The sequence below is a fragment of the Solea solea genome, chromosome 11, assembly GCF_958295425.1.
Source record: "Solea solea chromosome 11, fSolSol10.1, whole genome shotgun sequence".
NCBI classification, from domain to species: Eukaryota; Metazoa; Chordata; class Actinopteri; order Pleuronectiformes; family Soleidae; genus Solea; species Solea solea.
The window spans coordinates 11846639-11865312 of NC_081144.1; the positions used below are offsets into that span (position 1 = coordinate 11846639).

At 38.5% G+C, this 18674-nt stretch overlaps 1 protein-coding gene across 2 annotated transcripts in view; it reads right to left on the reverse strand.

The window, feature by feature from the left end:
• fmnl3 (formin-like 3) overlaps positions 1–18674 on the reverse strand; it is a 48558-nt gene that overhangs the window by 14141 nt on the left and 15743 nt on the right. Inside the window, exons 4-24 of one of the 2 annotated variants that reach the window (XM_058642540.1) lie at positions 18150–18226; positions 16084–16167; positions 15505–15651; positions 14506–14614; positions 14289–14365; positions 13838–13931; positions 12847–12921; positions 12629–12739; positions 12394–12543; positions 11690–11791; positions 11094–11478; positions 10478–10570; positions 10262–10386; positions 9188–9390; positions 8802–9105; positions 8632–8712; positions 8393–8522; positions 8121–8281; positions 7845–7946; positions 7086–7178; positions 6869–6992 (exon numbers count right to left, since the gene is read on the reverse strand). In XM_058642540.1, coding sequence (XP_058498523.1) covers positions 6869–6992; positions 7086–7178; positions 7845–7946; positions 8121–8281; positions 8393–8522; positions 8632–8712; positions 8802–9105; positions 9188–9390; positions 10262–10386; positions 10478–10570; positions 11094–11478; positions 11690–11791; positions 12394–12543; positions 12629–12739; positions 12847–12921; positions 13838–13931; positions 14289–14365; positions 14506–14614; positions 15505–15651; positions 16084–16167; positions 18150–18226 — 2827 coding nt within the window. The remainder of the gene's footprint in view (positions 1–6868; positions 6993–7085; positions 7179–7844; positions 7947–8120; positions 8282–8392; positions 8523–8631; positions 8713–8801; positions 9106–9187; positions 9391–10261; positions 10387–10477; positions 10571–11093; positions 11479–11689; positions 11792–12393; positions 12544–12628; positions 12740–12846; positions 12922–13837; positions 13932–14288; positions 14366–14505; positions 14615–15504; positions 15652–16083; positions 16168–18149; positions 18227–18674) is intronic. The other variant, XM_058642541.1, reaches the window with a different exon arrangement.

Sequence of the window (18674 nt, forward strand, 5' to 3'; positions counted from 1 at the left end):
GTATGTCGTCCAAAATGTGACAAAAAAGTCATAGTATAGTATGTCGTCCAAATTTAGACAAAACAGTCATAGTATAGTATGTCGTCCAAATTTTGACAAAAAAGTCATAGTATAGTATGTCGTCCAAATTTTAAAAAAATACATAGTCCAAATATAGAAAAAAAAGTCATAGTATGTCGTCCATATTTTGAATAAAGTGACATTAGATGTCATTTCGCAGAGACTTTTATCCAAACGGACTCACAATGGAATTGAGTACAATCAGCAAGGGTTGGAATCAAACTTACGACCATTGCGTCCATGATGTTTTTCCTACACAGTGCACTGGTCTTAACCACTGAGCCACTCCACCCGTGGAGTAATAGTACAGTATGTCGTTCACATTTTGTCATTTGTCATAGTATAGTATGTCATCCAAATTTTGAAGAAAAGGTCATAGTATGGTATGTTGTCCAAAATGTGACAAAAAAGTCATAGTATAGTATGTCGTCCACATTTTAACAAAAAACTCATAGTATAGTATGTAGTCAGAATTTAGACAAAAAAGTCATAGTATAGTATGTCGTCCAAATTTTGAGAAAAAAGTCATAGTATAGTATGTCGTCCAAATTTTGACAAAAAAAGTCATAGTATAGTATTTCGTCAGAATTTAGACAAAAAAGTCATAGTAAAGTATGTCATCCACATTTTGAGAAAAAAGTCATGGTATAGTATGTCGTCCACATTTTGACAAAAAAGTCATAGTATAGTATGTCGTACAAATTTTGACAAAAAAGTCATAGTATAGTATGTCGTACAAATTTTGACAAAGAAGTCTTGTATAGTATGTCCTCCAAATTTTGACGAAAAACTTATAGTATAGTATGTCATCAGAATTTTGAAAAAAGGTCATAGTATAGTATATCGTCCAAAATGTGACAAAAAAGTCTTTGTATAGTATGTCCTCCAAATTTTGAAAAAAAGTCATAGTATTGTATGTTGTCCAAATTTTGAAAAAAAAGTCATAGTATAGTATGTCGTCCAAATTTTGACAAAAAAACTCATAGTATAGTATGTAGTCAGAATTTAGACAAAAAAGTCATAGTATAGTATGTCATCCACATTTTGACAAAAAAGTCATAGTATAGTATGTCGTCCAAATTTTGACAAAAAGTCATAGTATAGTATGTCGTCCAAATTTTGACAAAAAAGTCATAGTATAGTATGTCGTCCAAAATGTGACAAAAAAGTCTTTGTATAGTATGTCGTCCAAATTTAGACAAAAAAGTCATAGTATAGTATGTCGTCCAAATTTTGACAAAAAAAGTCATAGTATAGTATTTTGTCAGAATTTAGACAAAAAAGTCATAGTATAGTATGTCGTACAAATTTTGACAAAGAAGTCTTGTATAGTATGTCGTCCAAATTTTGACAAAAAACTTATAGTATAGTATGTCATCAGAATTTTGAAAAAAGGTCATAGTATAGTATATCGTCCAAAATGTGACAAAAAAGTCTTTGTATAGTATGTCCTCCAAATTTTGAAAAAAAGTCATAGTATTGTATGTCCTCCAAATTTTGAAAAAAAAGTCATAGTATAGTATGTCGTCCAAATTTTGACAAAAAACTCATAGTATAGTATGTAGTCAGAATTTAGACAAAAAAGTCATAGTATAGTATGTCGTACAAATTTTGACAAAAAAGTCATAGTATAGTATGTCGTACAAATTTTGACAAAGAAGTCTTGTATAGTATGTCCTCCAAATTTTGACGAAAAACTTATAGTATAGTATGTCATCAGAATTTTGAAAAAAGGTCATAGTATAGTATATCGTCCAAAATGTGACAAAAAAGTCTTTGTATAGTATGTCCTCCAAATTTTGAAAAAAAGTCATAGTATTGTATGTCCTCCAAATTTTGAAAAAAAAGTCATAGTATAGTATGTCGTCCAAATTTTGACAAAAAACTCATAGTATAGTATGTAGTCAGAATTTAGACAAAAAAGTCATAGTATAGTATGTCGTACAAATTTTGACAAAAAAGTCATAGTATAGTATGTCGTACAAATTTTGACAAAGAAGTCTTGTATAGTATGTCCTCCAAATTTTGACGAAAAACTTATAGTATAGTATGTCATCAGAATTTTGAAAAAAGGTCATAGTATAGTATATCGTCCAAAATGTGACAAAAAAGTCTTTGTATAGTATGTCCTCCAAATTTTGAAAAAAAGTCATAGTATTGTATGTTGTCCAAATTTTGAAAAAAAAGTCATAGTATAGTATGTCGTCCAAATTTTGACAAAAAAACTCATAGTATAGTATGTAGTCAGAATTTAGACAAAAAAGTCATAGTATAGTATGTCATCCACATTTTGACAAAAAAGTCATAGTATAGTATGTCGTCCAAATTTTGACAAAAAGTCATAGTATAGTATGTCGTCCAAATTTTGACAAAAAAGTCATAGTATAGTATGTCGTCCAAAATGTGACAAAAAAGTCTTTGTATAGTATGTCGTCCAAATTTAGACAAAAAAGTCATAGTATAGTATGTCGTCCAAATTTCGACAAAAAAAGTCATAGTATAGTATTTTGTCAGAATTTAGACAAAAAAGTCATAGTATAGTATGTCGTACAAATTTTGACAAAGAAGTCTTGTATAGTATGTCGTCCAAATTTTGACAAAAAACTTATAGTATAGTATGTCATCAGAATTTTGAAAAAAGGTCATAGTATAGTATATCGTCCAAAATGTGACAAAAAAGTCTTTGTATAGTATGTCCTCCAAATTTTGAAAAAAAGTCATAGTATTGTATGTCCTCCAAATTTTGAAAAAAAAGTCATAGTATAGTATGTCGTCCAAATTTTGACAAAAAACTCATAGTATAGTATGTAGTCAGAATTTAGACAAAAAAGTCATAGTATAGTATGTCGTACAAATTTTGACAAAAAAGTCATAGTATAGTATGTCGTACAAATTTTGACAAAGAAGTCTTGTATAGTATGTCCTCCAAATTTTGACGAAAAACTTATAGTATAGTATGTCATCAGAATTTTGAAAAAAGGTCATAGTATAGTATATCGTCCAAAATGTGACAAAAAAGTCTTTGTATAGTATGTCCTCCAAATTTTGAAAAAAAGTCATAGTATTGTATGTCCTCCAAATTTTGAAAAAAAAGTCATAGTATAGTATGTCGTCCAAATTTTGACAAAAAACTCATAGTATAGTATGTAGTCAGAATTTAGACAAAAAAGTCATAGTATAGTATGTCGTACAAATTTTGACAAAAAAGTCATAGTATAGTATGTCGTACAAATTTTGACAAAGAAGTCTTGTATAGTATGTCCTCCAAATTTTGACGAAAAACTTATAGTATAGTATGTCATCAGAATTTTGAAAAAAGGTCATAGTATAGTATATCGTCCAAAATGTGACAAAAAACTCTTTGTATAGTATGTCCTCCAAATTTTGAAAAAAAGTCATAGTATTGTATGTTGTCCAAATTTTGAAAAAAAAGTCATAGTATAGTATGTCGTCCAAATTTTGACAAAAAAACTCATAGTATAGTATGTAGTCAGAATTTAGACAAAAAAGTCATAGTATAGTATGTCATCCACATTTTGACAAAAAAGTCATAGTATAGTATGTCGTCCAAATTTTGACAAAAAGTCATAGTATAGTATGTCGTCCAAATTTTGACAAAAAAGTCATAGTATAGTATGTCGTCCAAAATGTGACAAAAAAGTCTTCGTATAGTATGTCGTCCAAATTTAGACAAAAAAGTCATAGTATAGTATGTCGTCCAAATTTTGACAAAAAAAGTCATAGTATAGTATTTTGTCAGAATTTAGACAAAAAAGTCATAGTATAGTATGTCGTACAAATTTTGACAAAGAAGTCTTGTATAGTATGTCGTCCAAATTTTGACAAAAAACTTATAGTATAGTATGTCATCAGAATTTTGAAAAAAGGTCATAGTATAGTATATCGTCCAAAATGTGACAAAAAAGTCTTTGTATAGTATGTCCTCCAAATTTTGAAAAAAAGTCATAGTATTGTATGTCCTCCAAATTTTGAAAAAAAAGTCATAGTATAGTATGTCGTCCAAATTTTGACAAAAAACTCATAGTATAGTATGTAGTCAGAATTTAGACAAAAAAGTCATAGTATAGTATGTCATCCACATTTTGACAAAAAAGTCATAGTATAGTATGTCGTCCAAATTTTGACAAAAAGTCATAGTATAGTATGTCGTCCAAAATGGGACAAAAAAGTCTTTGTATAGTATGTCGTCCAAATTTAGACAAAAAAGTCATAGTATAGTATGTCGTCCAAATTTGGACAAAAAAGTCATAGTATAGTATTTCGTCCAAATTTTGACAAAAAACTCATAGTATAGTATGTCATCAGAATTTTGAAAAAAGGTCATAGTATAGTATGTTGTCCAAAATGTGACAAAAAAGTCTTTGTATAGTATGTCGTCCAAATTTAGACAAAAAAGTCATAGTATAGTATGTTGTCCAAATTTTGACAAAAGTCTTTGTATAGTATGTCGTCCAAATTTAGACAAAAAAGTCATAGAATAGTATGTCGTCTAAAATGTGACAGAAAAGTCATAGTATAGTATGTCTTCAAAATTTTGAAAAAAAAAGTTATAGTATAGTATGTTGTCCAAATTTTGACAAAAAAGTCATAGTATAGTATTTCGTCAGAATTTAGACAAAAAAGTCATAGTAAAGTATGTCATCCACATTTTGAGAAAAAAGTCATGGTATAGTATGTCGTCCACATTTTGACAAAAAAGTCATAGTATAGTATGTCGTACAAATTTTGACAAAAAAGTCTTGTATAGTATGTCGTCCAAATTTTGACAAAAAACTCATAGTATAGTATGTCATCAGAATTTTAAAAAAAGGTCATAGTATAGTATATCGTCCAAAATGTGACAAAAAAGTCTTTGTATAGTATGTCGTCCAAATTTAGACAAAAAAGTCATAGTATAGTATGTCGTCCAAATTTGGACAAAAAAGTCATAGTATAGTATTTCGTCCAAATTTTGACAAAAAACTCATAGTATAGTATGTCATCAGAATTTTGAAAAAAGGTCATAGTATAGTATGTTGTCCAAAATGTGACAAAAAAGTCTTTGTATAGTATGTCGTCCAAATTTAGACAAAAAAGTCATAGTATAGTATGTTGTCCAAATTTTGACAAAAGTCTTTGTATAGTATGTCGTCCAAATTTAGACAAAAAAGTCATAGAATAGTATGTCGTCTAAAATGTGACAGAAAAGTCATAGTATAGTATGTCTTCAAAATTTTGAAAAAAAAAGTTATAGTATAGTATGTTGTCCAAATTTTGACAAAAAAGTCATAGTATAGTATTTCGTCAGAATTTAGACAAAAAAGTCATAGTAAAGTATGTCATCCACATTTTGAGAAAAAAGTCATGGTATAGTATGTCGTCCACATTTTGACAAAAAAGTCATAGTATAGTATGTCGTACAAATTTTGACAAAAAAGTCTTGTATAGTATGTCGTCCAAATTTTGACAAAAAACTCATAGTATAGTATGTCATCAGAATTTTAAAAAAAGGTCATAGTATAGTATATCGTCCAAAATGTGACAAAAAAGTCTTTGTATAGTATGTCCTCCAAATTTTGAAAAAAAGTCATAGTATTGTATGTTGTCCAAATTTTGAAAAAAAAGTCATAGTATAGTATGTTGTCCAAATTTTGAAAAAAAAGTCATAGTATAGTATGTCGTCCGAATTTTGAAAAAACAGTCATAGTATAGTATGTCGTCCAAATTTTGACAAAAAAGTCACAGTATAGTATGTCGTCCAAAATGTGACAAAAGTCTTTGTATAGTATGTCGTCCAAATTTTGAAAAGAGTCATAGTATAGTATGTTGTCCAAATTTAGACAAAAAAGTCATAGTATAGTATGTTGTCCAAATTTAGACAAAAAAGTCATAGTATAGTATGTCGTCCAAATTTAGACAAAAAAGTCATAGCAAATCATATTGCCTCTCTACAATGACAAAGACCTTTTGGTAATACTTCATAATACGGCCTGCCTCTTAGAGTGTACATCCCGTTCACTTTTGTCCTACTTTGCCCGGACTTCCAGTGTAACTCCTGGTCATTTCCCACCTACTTTCTCCAGCATAACTTACCACTTACCATAACTTAAGCAAGTTACCATGTAATTCGCGAAACTAACTTCCGAATCAGTTTAAGTATATTGAATGAAGTAGGGTATACTGTACACTACAAACAAAGTCTGTTGGGGACTTTATAGATACTCTTTATTTATTATTATCCGACTCAACAAAACCTATAGCCAGAGTTAACTGGTGTTATTTTCCAGTTATTGTCCGGCTCTGAGCTTTGTGCTATGTGCGCGTTCACATCAAAGGAGCTGCGATCACAAGCTGCTTATCATGTGAACACGGGTCTTGATGCCCACAGAGCCTGGCTATGTTGAGCCTCCTTCGTACTAAAGCCCTCAGGTCTACTCTTCATATAATAACGAAAAAAGGAATTTGCAAAAACCAAATTTGGGCCGTTATTTTATTTAATTTTTTTTTCGTTTTTTGATGCTGAGAGCAAAATCTGTTTTTCCTTATTACAAAAAAGGAAAAGGGGGCGCTGTTTACGTATTTTCGTATTTTGGTTTTGTCAGAAATACGGATTATACTTTAGTACCCTGACCGTCGTGGAATAACTAGCGACTGCTGAACTGCTATGTGCTGGTCTCAACATGTGCTTGTGTCTGGACAACGTAGCATAAGGTGCAGTTCAAAGGAGCTGAGCAGTGAATGACCACAGTCTTCCTCGGCCTGGGGCGACCGGGACTGCTGGCAGCCACATGGGTGCTGTCTGTCCCACCTGTGATGATGTCCTCAATAGTGCCATCCTTGCCCTCGTACACAGGCCGGTGGTCTTTGGCTTGCCTCTTACGCAGCTCTGCGATCAGCTCATGCTGCTGCTGTCTCTTCTTCTGGGCCTGGACCTAAAGCAGCAGAGAGAATATTTGTACCATGCCACAAAACTTTATTTAGCCCCGAGTAAATATTCAGTTCCCTTGCATGCACTTGGACTGTACCTTAGGGTCATGCTGTTTAGCCTCTTGAGCCATTAACTTCTCTCTCATCGCTTCCTCCTGCTTCTTCCTCTGTTCGTTGTCTCCCACTGCATCCTGTTGAGCAGAGATAAAGATGACTGGTCTTTGACAAGAAACGGCGGCCGAAATAAATCCACACTTTGATTAATGAAGCCAAACATCACAAATGCTTCCTCATTTCAAACATGCACAAATGCACACACTCAAATGACTGTCTGAAAGTCAAGAAGATCAATATCATTTGCATGTCTGCACGCTTATGCAACACCACTGATTTCATGTTAAGTCCACAGACAGTGCTCGTTTCTAACAAACTGACTGATCTCAATATTAACTTTTAAAGACACACAATAAACACTCAGATGCACACAAAAAAAGCCTTGTGCTGCACATTTCCTTGAGCAGATCCCATAAATCAAAACCAAGAACAATCTCAGGAAGTGTGCAGTGTGGTGGGGCAGGGCGAGGCTATCCCGGAGTAAGAAGGGAGGAGGGAAGAAGGGGGAAGATCCAGTCTAAACACCACAGCTGCAGCTCCAGAGTCGGACCCAGCTGGCCTTTCCTGTTATTTGGCCTCACAGTATGCGCCACGTCCTGTGGCACAGAGGCAGCCAAAGGTCTGCCCTGCTACGCTGTAAGACAAACCAAGGACCTTCCCAACTGACCAGCCGAGAAAGCTGCACCGTGTCAGTAAAAAAGGGAGAAGAGGTACGAGACTTTACCTCGGCTCGGTGTCCTCACCTTGTAGGCTTTGATGAAGCGCACAAACACAGGGAAAAATACTGAGGGTGGAGTCGTCTTGGCACTCTCTCCAAAGTAGTTCACCACATTGTTGAAGGCTTCCTAGAATTGGGAAGGACAGTGGGAGTAATATTTGTAAACACTGTGGTGTAAGAATTCATGATTTCATTTCGAGTGTTAGAGGTGAGTGAGCTGCAGGATGGTTAGACGTTTTGCATTGTGTCTATTTTCATTTTTTTACAGCGAATACTGGAAGGTGAGGACAGTGTTTGATACCTCTGCTGTCTTCGCGTCCTTCTGCAACTTGTCCAGCTGTGTATCACTGGACTGGACAAAGCCTTTGAGCACGGAGTGGTCATGGAGACTGCACTCTCTCCGGATCAGGTCCATGCCTTTACCCAGTTCTCGAACATCCAGCAGCACATTTTCCAAAGATACTTCACACATAGTCAACACAGAAAACATTTTATTCACAGTTTTTGCGCAAGCATTTCTGTAAAGATGCTGAACATTGTTACCGAAATAATATCAGTAATATCAGAACTCACCTGCAGCAGCTTTATCCACAAAGTGCAATTCATTGTAGAAGTTGGCCAGTTCAGGGTATTTCTCTTTCACAATTAGGGCAATGTAATGGAGCAATGTCATTTTTCTGTCTGTAGATTTAGTGTCCAGCAGCTGTGTGATAAAAAATAAATGGCATTATCATCAAAAAAGAAGTGTCACAATAAAATAGTGAGTCGTTAATGACGATCTGCAATCACATTCCATCAAAGGTTTGACTCACCAGATCAAGACTTTGTAATTTGAAGCCATAAACACAGCCTCGCTTGCTGCTATTCATGTAATTGCCCAGAGCTAAGATGATCTACGAGTAAACCAGACAAAAGAATAAATGTGCCACTCAAATGAAAAAATCCCGCGTATATAAAATTACCACAAATCAACACCTCTTACCTCAAGAATTCTCTTCATCTTCGGTGAAGACTTAACTGATCCGGAAGCAGCAATGATTGCATTGAGCTGTGGCGTGAGCAAGTTCACATTGTCCGCAAAGTTGCCGACAAAGGTGATGATGTTCATCCTCTGTGTGAGTCTCTCGATCTTACTGAAAAACAACATGAAACGATCCTCCTCCGCGAGCTGGTCCAGGGGACGCCGCTCACGCTCGTACTGACGCAGCACCTTGACCTCTCCCTCTGTGGGCAGGAAGCGCATCAGGCACTCCACAAAGTCAACAGGTAAGGTCTTGAGGTCAAACCTGAGAAAACACAATGGATATCAGTCGCTTGCTCTATCCTGTCTATGTTTAAAACACAACGAGTTATTGATTAGGTGTATACTTCTCGATTGCTTTGCAGATTTCCTCTGTGGTCTTGTTTGCCTTTCGCAGTGTGATGGCGAGGTTTTTGGAGCGGTTGGCATCCAGTAGGGTGACTTTGTTTACTGCCTTTTGGGCAACTTTGCTCTTTGTGCAGGCGAGATCCACAATAGGACCCTGGGCTCTGGTCTTAAAGAGCTCCTCAAACCTCTCTAGATCCAGTTCCTGCAGGAGAGGGACAGTCAACTTATTATTCTCAGCCTGAAAATATTTAGTCTTCTTACGTCAATTCAATTCATTTTATTCGGACACTCCTGTGAAAGTAAAAGACGTAAATGAAGTCCTCAGTGATGACAGCATATACAGAGATTTGTTTCAATGTTTCCAGACACAACAGGAGTGTGTTTTGCACTTCTAGCCATTAAGGTGATTATGATTACATTTGCTGAATCCATCAATCAACCCATAAATGTATACATACAATTCTTGAAAAGTGGGAATATTACTGATCCATCTTAGGATCACATTCTAAATATATCAATAAAAGCCACTCTCTTCATTAGATTACAGTAGGCTTTAAAAAGATTCCTATTATGTATTGTATATTTTCACATATTAGCTTGTGCATTAAGTTTGCAACACTGACGCTGCACGTCATCATCATCTTCACTTAAGTCAGTCATTCCCAATAATGTGACCCAAATTCCTTATTTAGCACGTGGTCTGCATTAAAAAAGAAACATGCTTTTGATCTTGTTTGTTTTTAACAGTCATAACTACATTCTTTTTAGAGTGAAACTGCACACCAACATGATTTTTCTGCCAAAGTTGGAGCTTATCACTCATTTGTGTCTCTGGGCTCTTCTCATTGATCGGACGTGGGTAAAGGCTCAGTAGGAAAAGCGCAAATGCAAAGCAGGATTTAGAAATACCTGACACAAAATGACATGACAGCTGGTGAGTTTGTAGCTCATGTTGCCAGCACTGTCAATCAAATATGATCAAACCACACCCACACAGACCTGATGAAGCGCCACACCTGAGCTTTAAACTTCCTTCACACAATAACACTTTGAGAGTCAGTGAACTAGTTTACCTCAAGCACACGTTCATCATCGATCTCATTGAAGACTGTGCCATTGATCTGATTGGGCTTCAGGGCCGTCCAGTTAAACACGGGCAGGCGGAACTTAGTCTTGATGGGCCTCTTGATTCTGATAGCTGCAAAATATATACATGTTATAATCTTTGCCGCACTCCCTAAAGCAGGTTTGAAAGTCGAGATGCCCGAGTGTCAAGGTGTGACTCTCACCTGATAGACCCAAACTAAGGATAACGGAGGGAGAAGCATCTGGCAGAGGAGGAGCAAGAGGAGGCGCCGGTGGTGGATTTCGTGCACCTATGCCTGTGTAATTAAAGTAGAGGCCAATATTAAAATAAATAATTACATAAATGTTATTTAATTGTTTTAATTTTTATATACATTTTATTGACGTCATCTTGTACATTTTGGTGTCCTTTTTAAATCTTACATTATATTTTATTTTATATTATTATACACTTTGTAAACTCTATGTTTTATTTTCAAAGACTTTCCTATGTATCATTGTACATCTTCCATATACAATTTTTAAAGTATTGGCTATTTTAAGTTCCTATAAAGACAGCTACTGCAAAAGACTGACATTAACTGCATGCACAGATGCACAGATGCACACATGCACACATGCACACATGCACAGAGGAAACAAGCCTGGTTTCCTTTTCCTGTCTGTGGCAGAAGAACACAGCTGTGATTCATCACCGGACTTGGCACAAATTAACATACAAATGAAAATAGAGCTCCACTGAGGCACTGTTCTCTAAATGAGTCAACTTTCACATCTATGTGTCACCAGACATAGTCATTGTTACTCATGATCGCTCACCTGTGGCAGAGGGCAGGGGAGGAGGAGGTGGTGGTGGTGGGGGAGGCGGGGGAGGAGCTTCACTGGCTGGTGGTAAACTGGTGTCTGGTCCTCCAAGTTCTGTTGACACTGCTGTAGGACCCAGAGAGAGCTGCCCAATGTCACCCAGAGGGATCCCAAGGCCGCCACCACCCACACCACCACCACCACCACCACCTCCACCACCCACACCAAGAGGCTCGATTGCAATGTCTCCATCAGGTTTCTTGTGCAAACGAATGGTGCCTTGCTGTTCAAGCTCCAGCAGCCTCCTCTCGATGTTGAAGTGCCTCTGGAAGGCAGCGTCCTTCTCCTTGATCACCCTCCTGAGGGTGTTGACCTGCGTGTTGGTTGACTCGTACGTCTCCTGAGAAGTCACCAGAGGGCGATAAAGAGCACAACACAATGACTGCACAACCCAAAGAAACCTCCTGTTTCCTGCTGACCTAATTTGCTATCACAGCAATTTAACTACAGCATATGAAATGGATCTTTGCTATGACACGCGGAGTGAATGAAATGTGAGTTTAATTGGAGGCTCTTAAGCAGCAGCACGCATCATTCGGACAGCAGATTACCCGTATTGCTTGCAGGTCCTTGTCTTTCTGAAGGAGCACTTTCTCCAGATCAGCTACCTTCATCATTGTTTCATTCTCAACCTCCAGCAGCTTCTCCGTCACCTGGAGAAAACAATGACGGAAGCGACAGAGAGATGAGAGACTTGTGAAATGAAGAACGGATCGACAGCCCAGACGCTGCTTCCAGATCCATTCCCTCTGACGCTCTCACACTGGGCATCATCAATAAGAAATAAGATATATGCAGCAGCATGACACAGCAAGAGGATGATATAGCATTTGGATTTCCACCAGATTACACGTGTTTTATAGGAATTCATGGGTAATCTTCACCCTAATCCTCCCCCAACATTCATGACTACTGAGAACAGAGTTTGTTATGAAATTCCTCAAGTGATGTCAGGGCTGCCTACGACCTTTCCATGTGAAGAAGGCCTTTGCAAAGCAGCGTGGGATACAAAGGCAACTGCACAGAAAGGACGAGCCAACAGAAAGAACAATATTAAGATTGTCTTATGCACAACATTCTCCAACGCGCGGCACCCCGTCATTAAAGTGAACCACTTGCGAAATGCAAACACAGAGTAGATTTCTAATTACCACGTAGAAGCAGCCACGTTAACTACATAGCTGTTGAACCACAACAATCCCATAAATGAGACCAGAGAGCGGTGTTGGTGGTCCAAACCAGGCGGTGCACTTACATGAGACAGGTGCTCCTCCAGCTCGTCCACCTTCTCCAGCGCTGCATTCTTGGTCTCTGCATCTTCCAGCAGACCACCCACGTCAAACACGTTATCCAGGTAGGCCTGGATCTGCACCGACAGCTTGTCACTCTCCGTGTGTTTACATTTCTGACATGAGGAGAAAGTGAATCAGAATCAGTAATATGTGTACTGTTCGAACAAGTCCAGTTTGACCAGCATCTTTTCTCTTTACCTCCAGGTACTCATCCAGCCCCAGCTTGGTGAATTCATACTGCAGATGGACTCTGAAGTTCATGTCCTCAACTGAGTGGACAACGATGTTGATGAACTGCATGCAAGCAACCTGCACCAATGAAGCGACAGATTTAGATCCAACTGTATTAGATGAATCGACATGTGTATACCCGCAACAGATATAACACATTATGGCTAACATGAAGCTTGACTCACCATGAAGTCGATGTTTCCCTCCTCACAGCGGAAGTAATCCATCAGCCTCTCAAAGCGATGCTTCTCTTTACACACCTGATAGATTGAGTAATACGGAGGTTTTTACTTTTGTATCCCAAGATCTCAGTTGTACTCAGCCTATTCTTTTTACAACAATATCTTTCTATATTCTATCTATATCTATATCAAAATCCCCTATTCTATCTATCCTATCCTAATGTATGCATGAGAAGTGACGCTAGTGATGGATAGATGGATTTCGGGCAAATTCTGACTGAAAGAACACCTTGAAAACAGACAAACTTTCCACAAGCTTTGTTTTTTTTTTTTGCTGTTGCTGTTTTGTTTTGTTTTACATTAAAACATCTCTGATAAACAACACTTGTGGACCTGATTCAGCATGGCTATTTCGGGATATTCCAAAGTTCTGGAACCTTTTATTAATGTAAAGGCTCAGTGACTACCACCACTCAAATACTCTCTTGTTTTGAGTAGTGGGTTAATTAGTTTTGTGAGTCTCTGGGGCTTTGGATTGATTTGATTGTCTTGTTCCGTGTTTAGATGGCAGTGCAGACAGAAACTGGGAGGCTAAGCGGACCTTTGTGGTCTACTAGCTCCCATCAGGGGCTTGATCTTTATCAATGTTCAGGTTTGATGCCCATCTGGTGTTGTAATGCGACTAATAACCTGAGACAGACCCACCGCCACAGGCCATGATTACACCCTCAGCAGACATAAAGTCTCCTCAACTTTCACATTTCTACATTGGTCCTTTATAACTTTATGCACATTCAATTCAATTCATTTCTATTAGTACAGTGCCACATCAGTGATAAAGGAATTAATGGCATTGGATATACAGTATGTCATTTTCTCATCATTTTTTTTATCATGTTCCATCCCCACAGGATTAGCAATATAATACCATTAAGCTGTCAACAGCTTTAGATGGTAATGGAAAGAGAATTCATTTAAATGTCGCTCTGGGCACCTCTTTGAAGTTGTCAAATGCTGAGAGGATGATCTCGTGACCTCCACGGACTAGACAGACAGCAGCAAGCAGCTCAAGAACTAAGGCTTTTGTCCTAGAATGACAAGAGGTGTTTATTAGACAACATACCTGGATACATTCCAATTCAACCAGAATTTATGGCTATGCATTTGATCATGAAAACATGCACAAATACATCAGAAATGGGCTTAAATGTATAATTCATACTCATGTCTTAATTGTTTACCCTTCTCAACTTTATTATGAATTGATCAAGCCCAGTGGTTAACCACTAATCTCCCTTTAGTAAACATTCCTTAAACAGTCTGTGTATAGTGTTCAGAGATAAGCCAAGCCCCATGGAGAATAAGAAGCATATCATATGAACTGGCTGCAGGGTTTCCCCTATTGTTTGGCCCAGCCCTATGGAGACAGGGGCCTCAGTTCTTACCGTGAGTTCTTATTGTTCATGCTGAGAGCAATTTCATTGACCGCGTGTGCGTGGGACATGACCATATTGAAACCATACTGCATGAGGAGGACACAACGAAAGAGAGAACAAGGTTGGGTCAGAAAAATCTGGGTGTATATGCAGCACGATCCTCACATTTATAGTAATCTGACATTATCTATGTGTGTTTGTGTCTTCGAGCGTTGTGGTTTGTTACCTGATAGTTCATGATTGCTCTCAAGCACATGATGCACACATGCACATCATCCTTTTGGCTCACAAGGCGGGAGTTTTTGATGGTTTTGGTATTTGAGGCTGAGCCATAGCTGCAACAGATGGCACAAGTTAATATCTGGTAGCGATTCAGTGATCGAACTCCTCTCAGGGCTTACATTAGATGTGTTATTAATAATGGCTGGTTTCTGTAGTTTGTGTTTTAAGTTTACGACTCTTATTTGAAGTGTGTTGCATGGAGAGAAACAGAGAGAGAAAATTACAGAGAGTGAGGTCTGACAGAAAAAACTTAGATGGCTTTTGAGGTCACAGATGCATTATGGGAGCCTCGTTTCGTTGCTGAAGTCGGCAGCATACAGACCAAAACTGCTGTTATGCAACTGTTTTGCACAGTCATTGTGTGCCCATTTTACTTCTGGTGGAGTTTATAACTGGCTTTGACATTATTTCATAATTCAGCAGTTTTGAATAATATGCATTTAAAAATATTTTGAACACTACTATCTTGGATTTTTTTTGAGGGGAATCCAAAATTATTCTTTAAGACTTTTTCTTTTCATAAACCCTGATAAGTCTAAATTCCATCTAACATCTGTGTCTGCTGTTTGTGTACAGCTTAGTGACAAAGAAAGTCCAATGAGGGGCCAATCACAACTGTCCAATATGAGGTGCCGCTCCCAGCTGGCTCTCATCTGAAGACACACATGTCGACAGATGTGGGAGGAATACGAACAAAGTGAGACACAGTGCAAAAGGGTAGAAACTTCCGATTTCGCTCTCCTAAATGGCCCATCATCTGGTTGAGTTTGTGCAGCAGCAGAGGTCATCAGACCATGATTGTATCAACCATTTCAGGCATTTTACCAAAATCAGCACCAAGACAGCTGGTTGACATGCCAATATATGTTTACAGCATTCAAGGTTAGCAGAGCAAGGCAACAAGGACAGGTAATAGCGGGGAAGCTGGCTTGGAAATACATACCGGAGAACAGACTGGTGGGCAGAGCGCACCAGTGTGTTACAGAAGGGTTGGGTGCCTGTATGGTGCAGATCCTCTATAGACCTGCTCCAAGATTTAGCCTTGTCCAAGAAGCCTTCCTCCCCATTCTCCAGGCCCTCAAAATCAAACCTGGGCCACATACAGACAGACAAACAAGCCGACACAGAGGCAAAGGGTGTACATGAGAGGCAGGGGGAGCTTAGGTTAGTGGGGCAGACTGGTAGAGAGCCAGGGGTTATCACAAGAGGTTTCATCAAGCTGCACAATAAAGCCCAGCACACAGATTTGAACCCATTCAGGTTAAGTATAGCTCAAGACTACACCACATAGCCTCTGTCCAGAAACAGATTCAGTTTGCCAAGTATGCACCAAGGTATACAAACAATGCAATGTGCAAAGGTTTCATCACAGATGCACAAGCAGTTTATTACAGTACACAGTGAGTTAACCCAGCAGCTGGATTCACGGCCCAACCCAGTTCCTTAGAAAAGGTTTTGGCCACGGTCAAAGAGGTGTGTTTGTGTCAGCGTGTATGAAGTGTACTCGTGTAAAAATACTCACATGACAGCACACTGGGCGAAAGACAGATACTCCACCAGGATGTCAAGACCTCTGTTCTCATCATTGAGGAACTCCCTGACCCACCTGTGACGCACAAGAATTAAGAGGGTCAGAAGGGCACCAGATCCAGAACACACCCTTATCCTTTCAGACTGGATGTTACCCGTTAGTGGAGAAAAGGAGAGCGATATAAACACTGGCAATAATCTTTTTTATTAAAAACTCAGGTCATCCATCCTTTCCATTAATAAAAGAAAAAAGTAGTAACATTTATTGTGTCAGGAGAAATGTCCTGGCATACTGGGCAAATATTGACTAAGAATATTAACAGTGAGTGATTAAAGAAGAATATGAGAGAATCTGTTATATGACTGTGCTATATTTGAATTTTGAATTTATTTATTCAGGATAGCCCCTTGAGATGAATCATCTCATTTTCGAGGGGGTCCTTGATATATGGAGTGAAATCTTTGAGGCAATGGATGACTGTACAATTCAGCCTATATACACTTGCTATGTGATGAACAAATAATGTATCAACTAATTAAGTAAACAAAGTAGCAGATGATTTGATAATGAGAACAAAATTGTCCGTTGCAGTCCTACTACACTGCATTAGACCATTTCTCCCTGTCTGAGTAAAGGGGGTGTCGCTTCCATGACTGAAAGAAAATGGCAAAAGTGCAATGGAAAGAAAATTAAAGGGAGACTCCCAAAACCCCCCCACAAACCCCATTTAACTCAATTTTTCTGGAGCGAGAAACAACTCCAAACAAAGTCCCATTGCGATGCGAGATGGAATGTGGAGGGCATGACGCTCAAGGAGCTGGGCTCACTTTGAATCCGTGACAGCCAACAGTATGTCTGCCTCCCCCACAGACCCCGTTCCCCCTTTTCCTCCTTCCTACAGTGGGCCTGTCTGAGGACGGGCAAGGGGGTGGTGGTAGAATTAGGGTGAAAGGTTCTTAAAATAGTCTTGAAATGCTGGTCATAATGACAAACTGCTGGTCAGCCAATGGCAGGAAAGCAATCAGGAATCTCAAAGTAGTGGAGGGAAGGAGAGAGGGGAAACAGGAACAGAGGTGAGCAGAGGAACTGAAGAAAGCAAACAAAGCAGTAACATGGGTGCTGGGAGGGGGACAAGGAGGCGGGTTTGATCATCAGTTTCCTGTCTAATACCCCACCTCTCCATTCTCCCCTCTCTCCCTCCTTGCCTCTGACCCCCCACTCCTTCCCGTCCTGCTTCCTCTCCCTCCTCCAACTTTTCTCCAGCTAGATGCTATTTCAGATTTTCTTGGCAATCTCAGGAATAACACATTACAAAGGGCCCAGGACCAGACACACAGTAAACCAGCATCTGCTACGCTTAATCCCACCCACAGAAGTTTTTCCCTCTGAAAATAGCACTCCCTTTTTAACTTGCCTTTGAGCCTTTTCAGGGAAATAGATTGAATATGTCAAATACAGAATATGAGTAATCCGTGGAGCTCTGTGAATGCTGTGGAAAGTCAAAGGCCTTTGTACAAGGCTCAGTCACTGCAGTCAGTTTTATGCAACAGTATCTGTCGGACGTCAAAATTCACAGGCCAAAGACTTAAAAAGTGTGGCAAAGTAATACAATGCATTGTTTGCTTTAGGATATGAGAAATGTATATTTAAAAACAGCATCTCGTGTGTGTGTGTGTGCATGTGTGTGTGTTTGTGCTTTTCAGCATTGGTCAGCGAGGCTTCCTGTCCCTCTGGCACACACAACAAAGCTTCCTGCTCAACACCATGGGGGAGTGGACGAGGCAGCACAATGGCTACCATCTGGGCATTATGAGGACCAGCTCTATGAAGTGGAGCTGCAGAGCTTGGCAAGTTAGAAACAATGGAGCAGATCAGGGCACCAGAGAGAGAGAGAGAGAGAGAGAGACTGCTCTGAGTCTGTGCAGCAGGAAGAGCACTTCTCTTTACAAATGAAAACAATAATGCGGTTTCCTCATGAGCTTTGTTCACCAATAAATGGATTTCATTATTTTGGAAAAAAAAAAAAAAAAAAAAGGAGTGGGAGATGAAATTATTACCCAATGTGATTTGTCCTCAGAGATATCTCGAGCTCCCTTAAGACTTTTGTGGATTCCTGCACCCGCCTCCGAAACTTCTGTGGGACAGAATTAAAGCAGAGAATGAGTTTTGCTGCAGATTCGTCATAGTCCCAGTGTTATTAAAGGTCCAGTATGAGAGAATTACTGACATCTAATGACGAGACTGCGGGACTACTGTATGAGAAACCCCTTCCTTTTCCACGCACGTCAGGGAACTACGGTGGCCTTCACATATCAGAAAGGCAACAAATATCAGAGAAACTGGCACAGTCTCTCTGATATATGTATATATGCATAGTAAGTGTCTGATTCATCTGTTTAGGCTAATGTAGAAATATGGTGGCCTCTGTAAACCAAGGCCCTTGACTACATATAAAATGGAAGTACATACAAAAGGCTTTTACAAAAGGCCCAGTTAACCACTGGGCTTGATCAATTCATAATAAAAATTATCTTTCTTTTAAAGTAGTGATACACTTGTACAAACATGTTTCACATCATTTC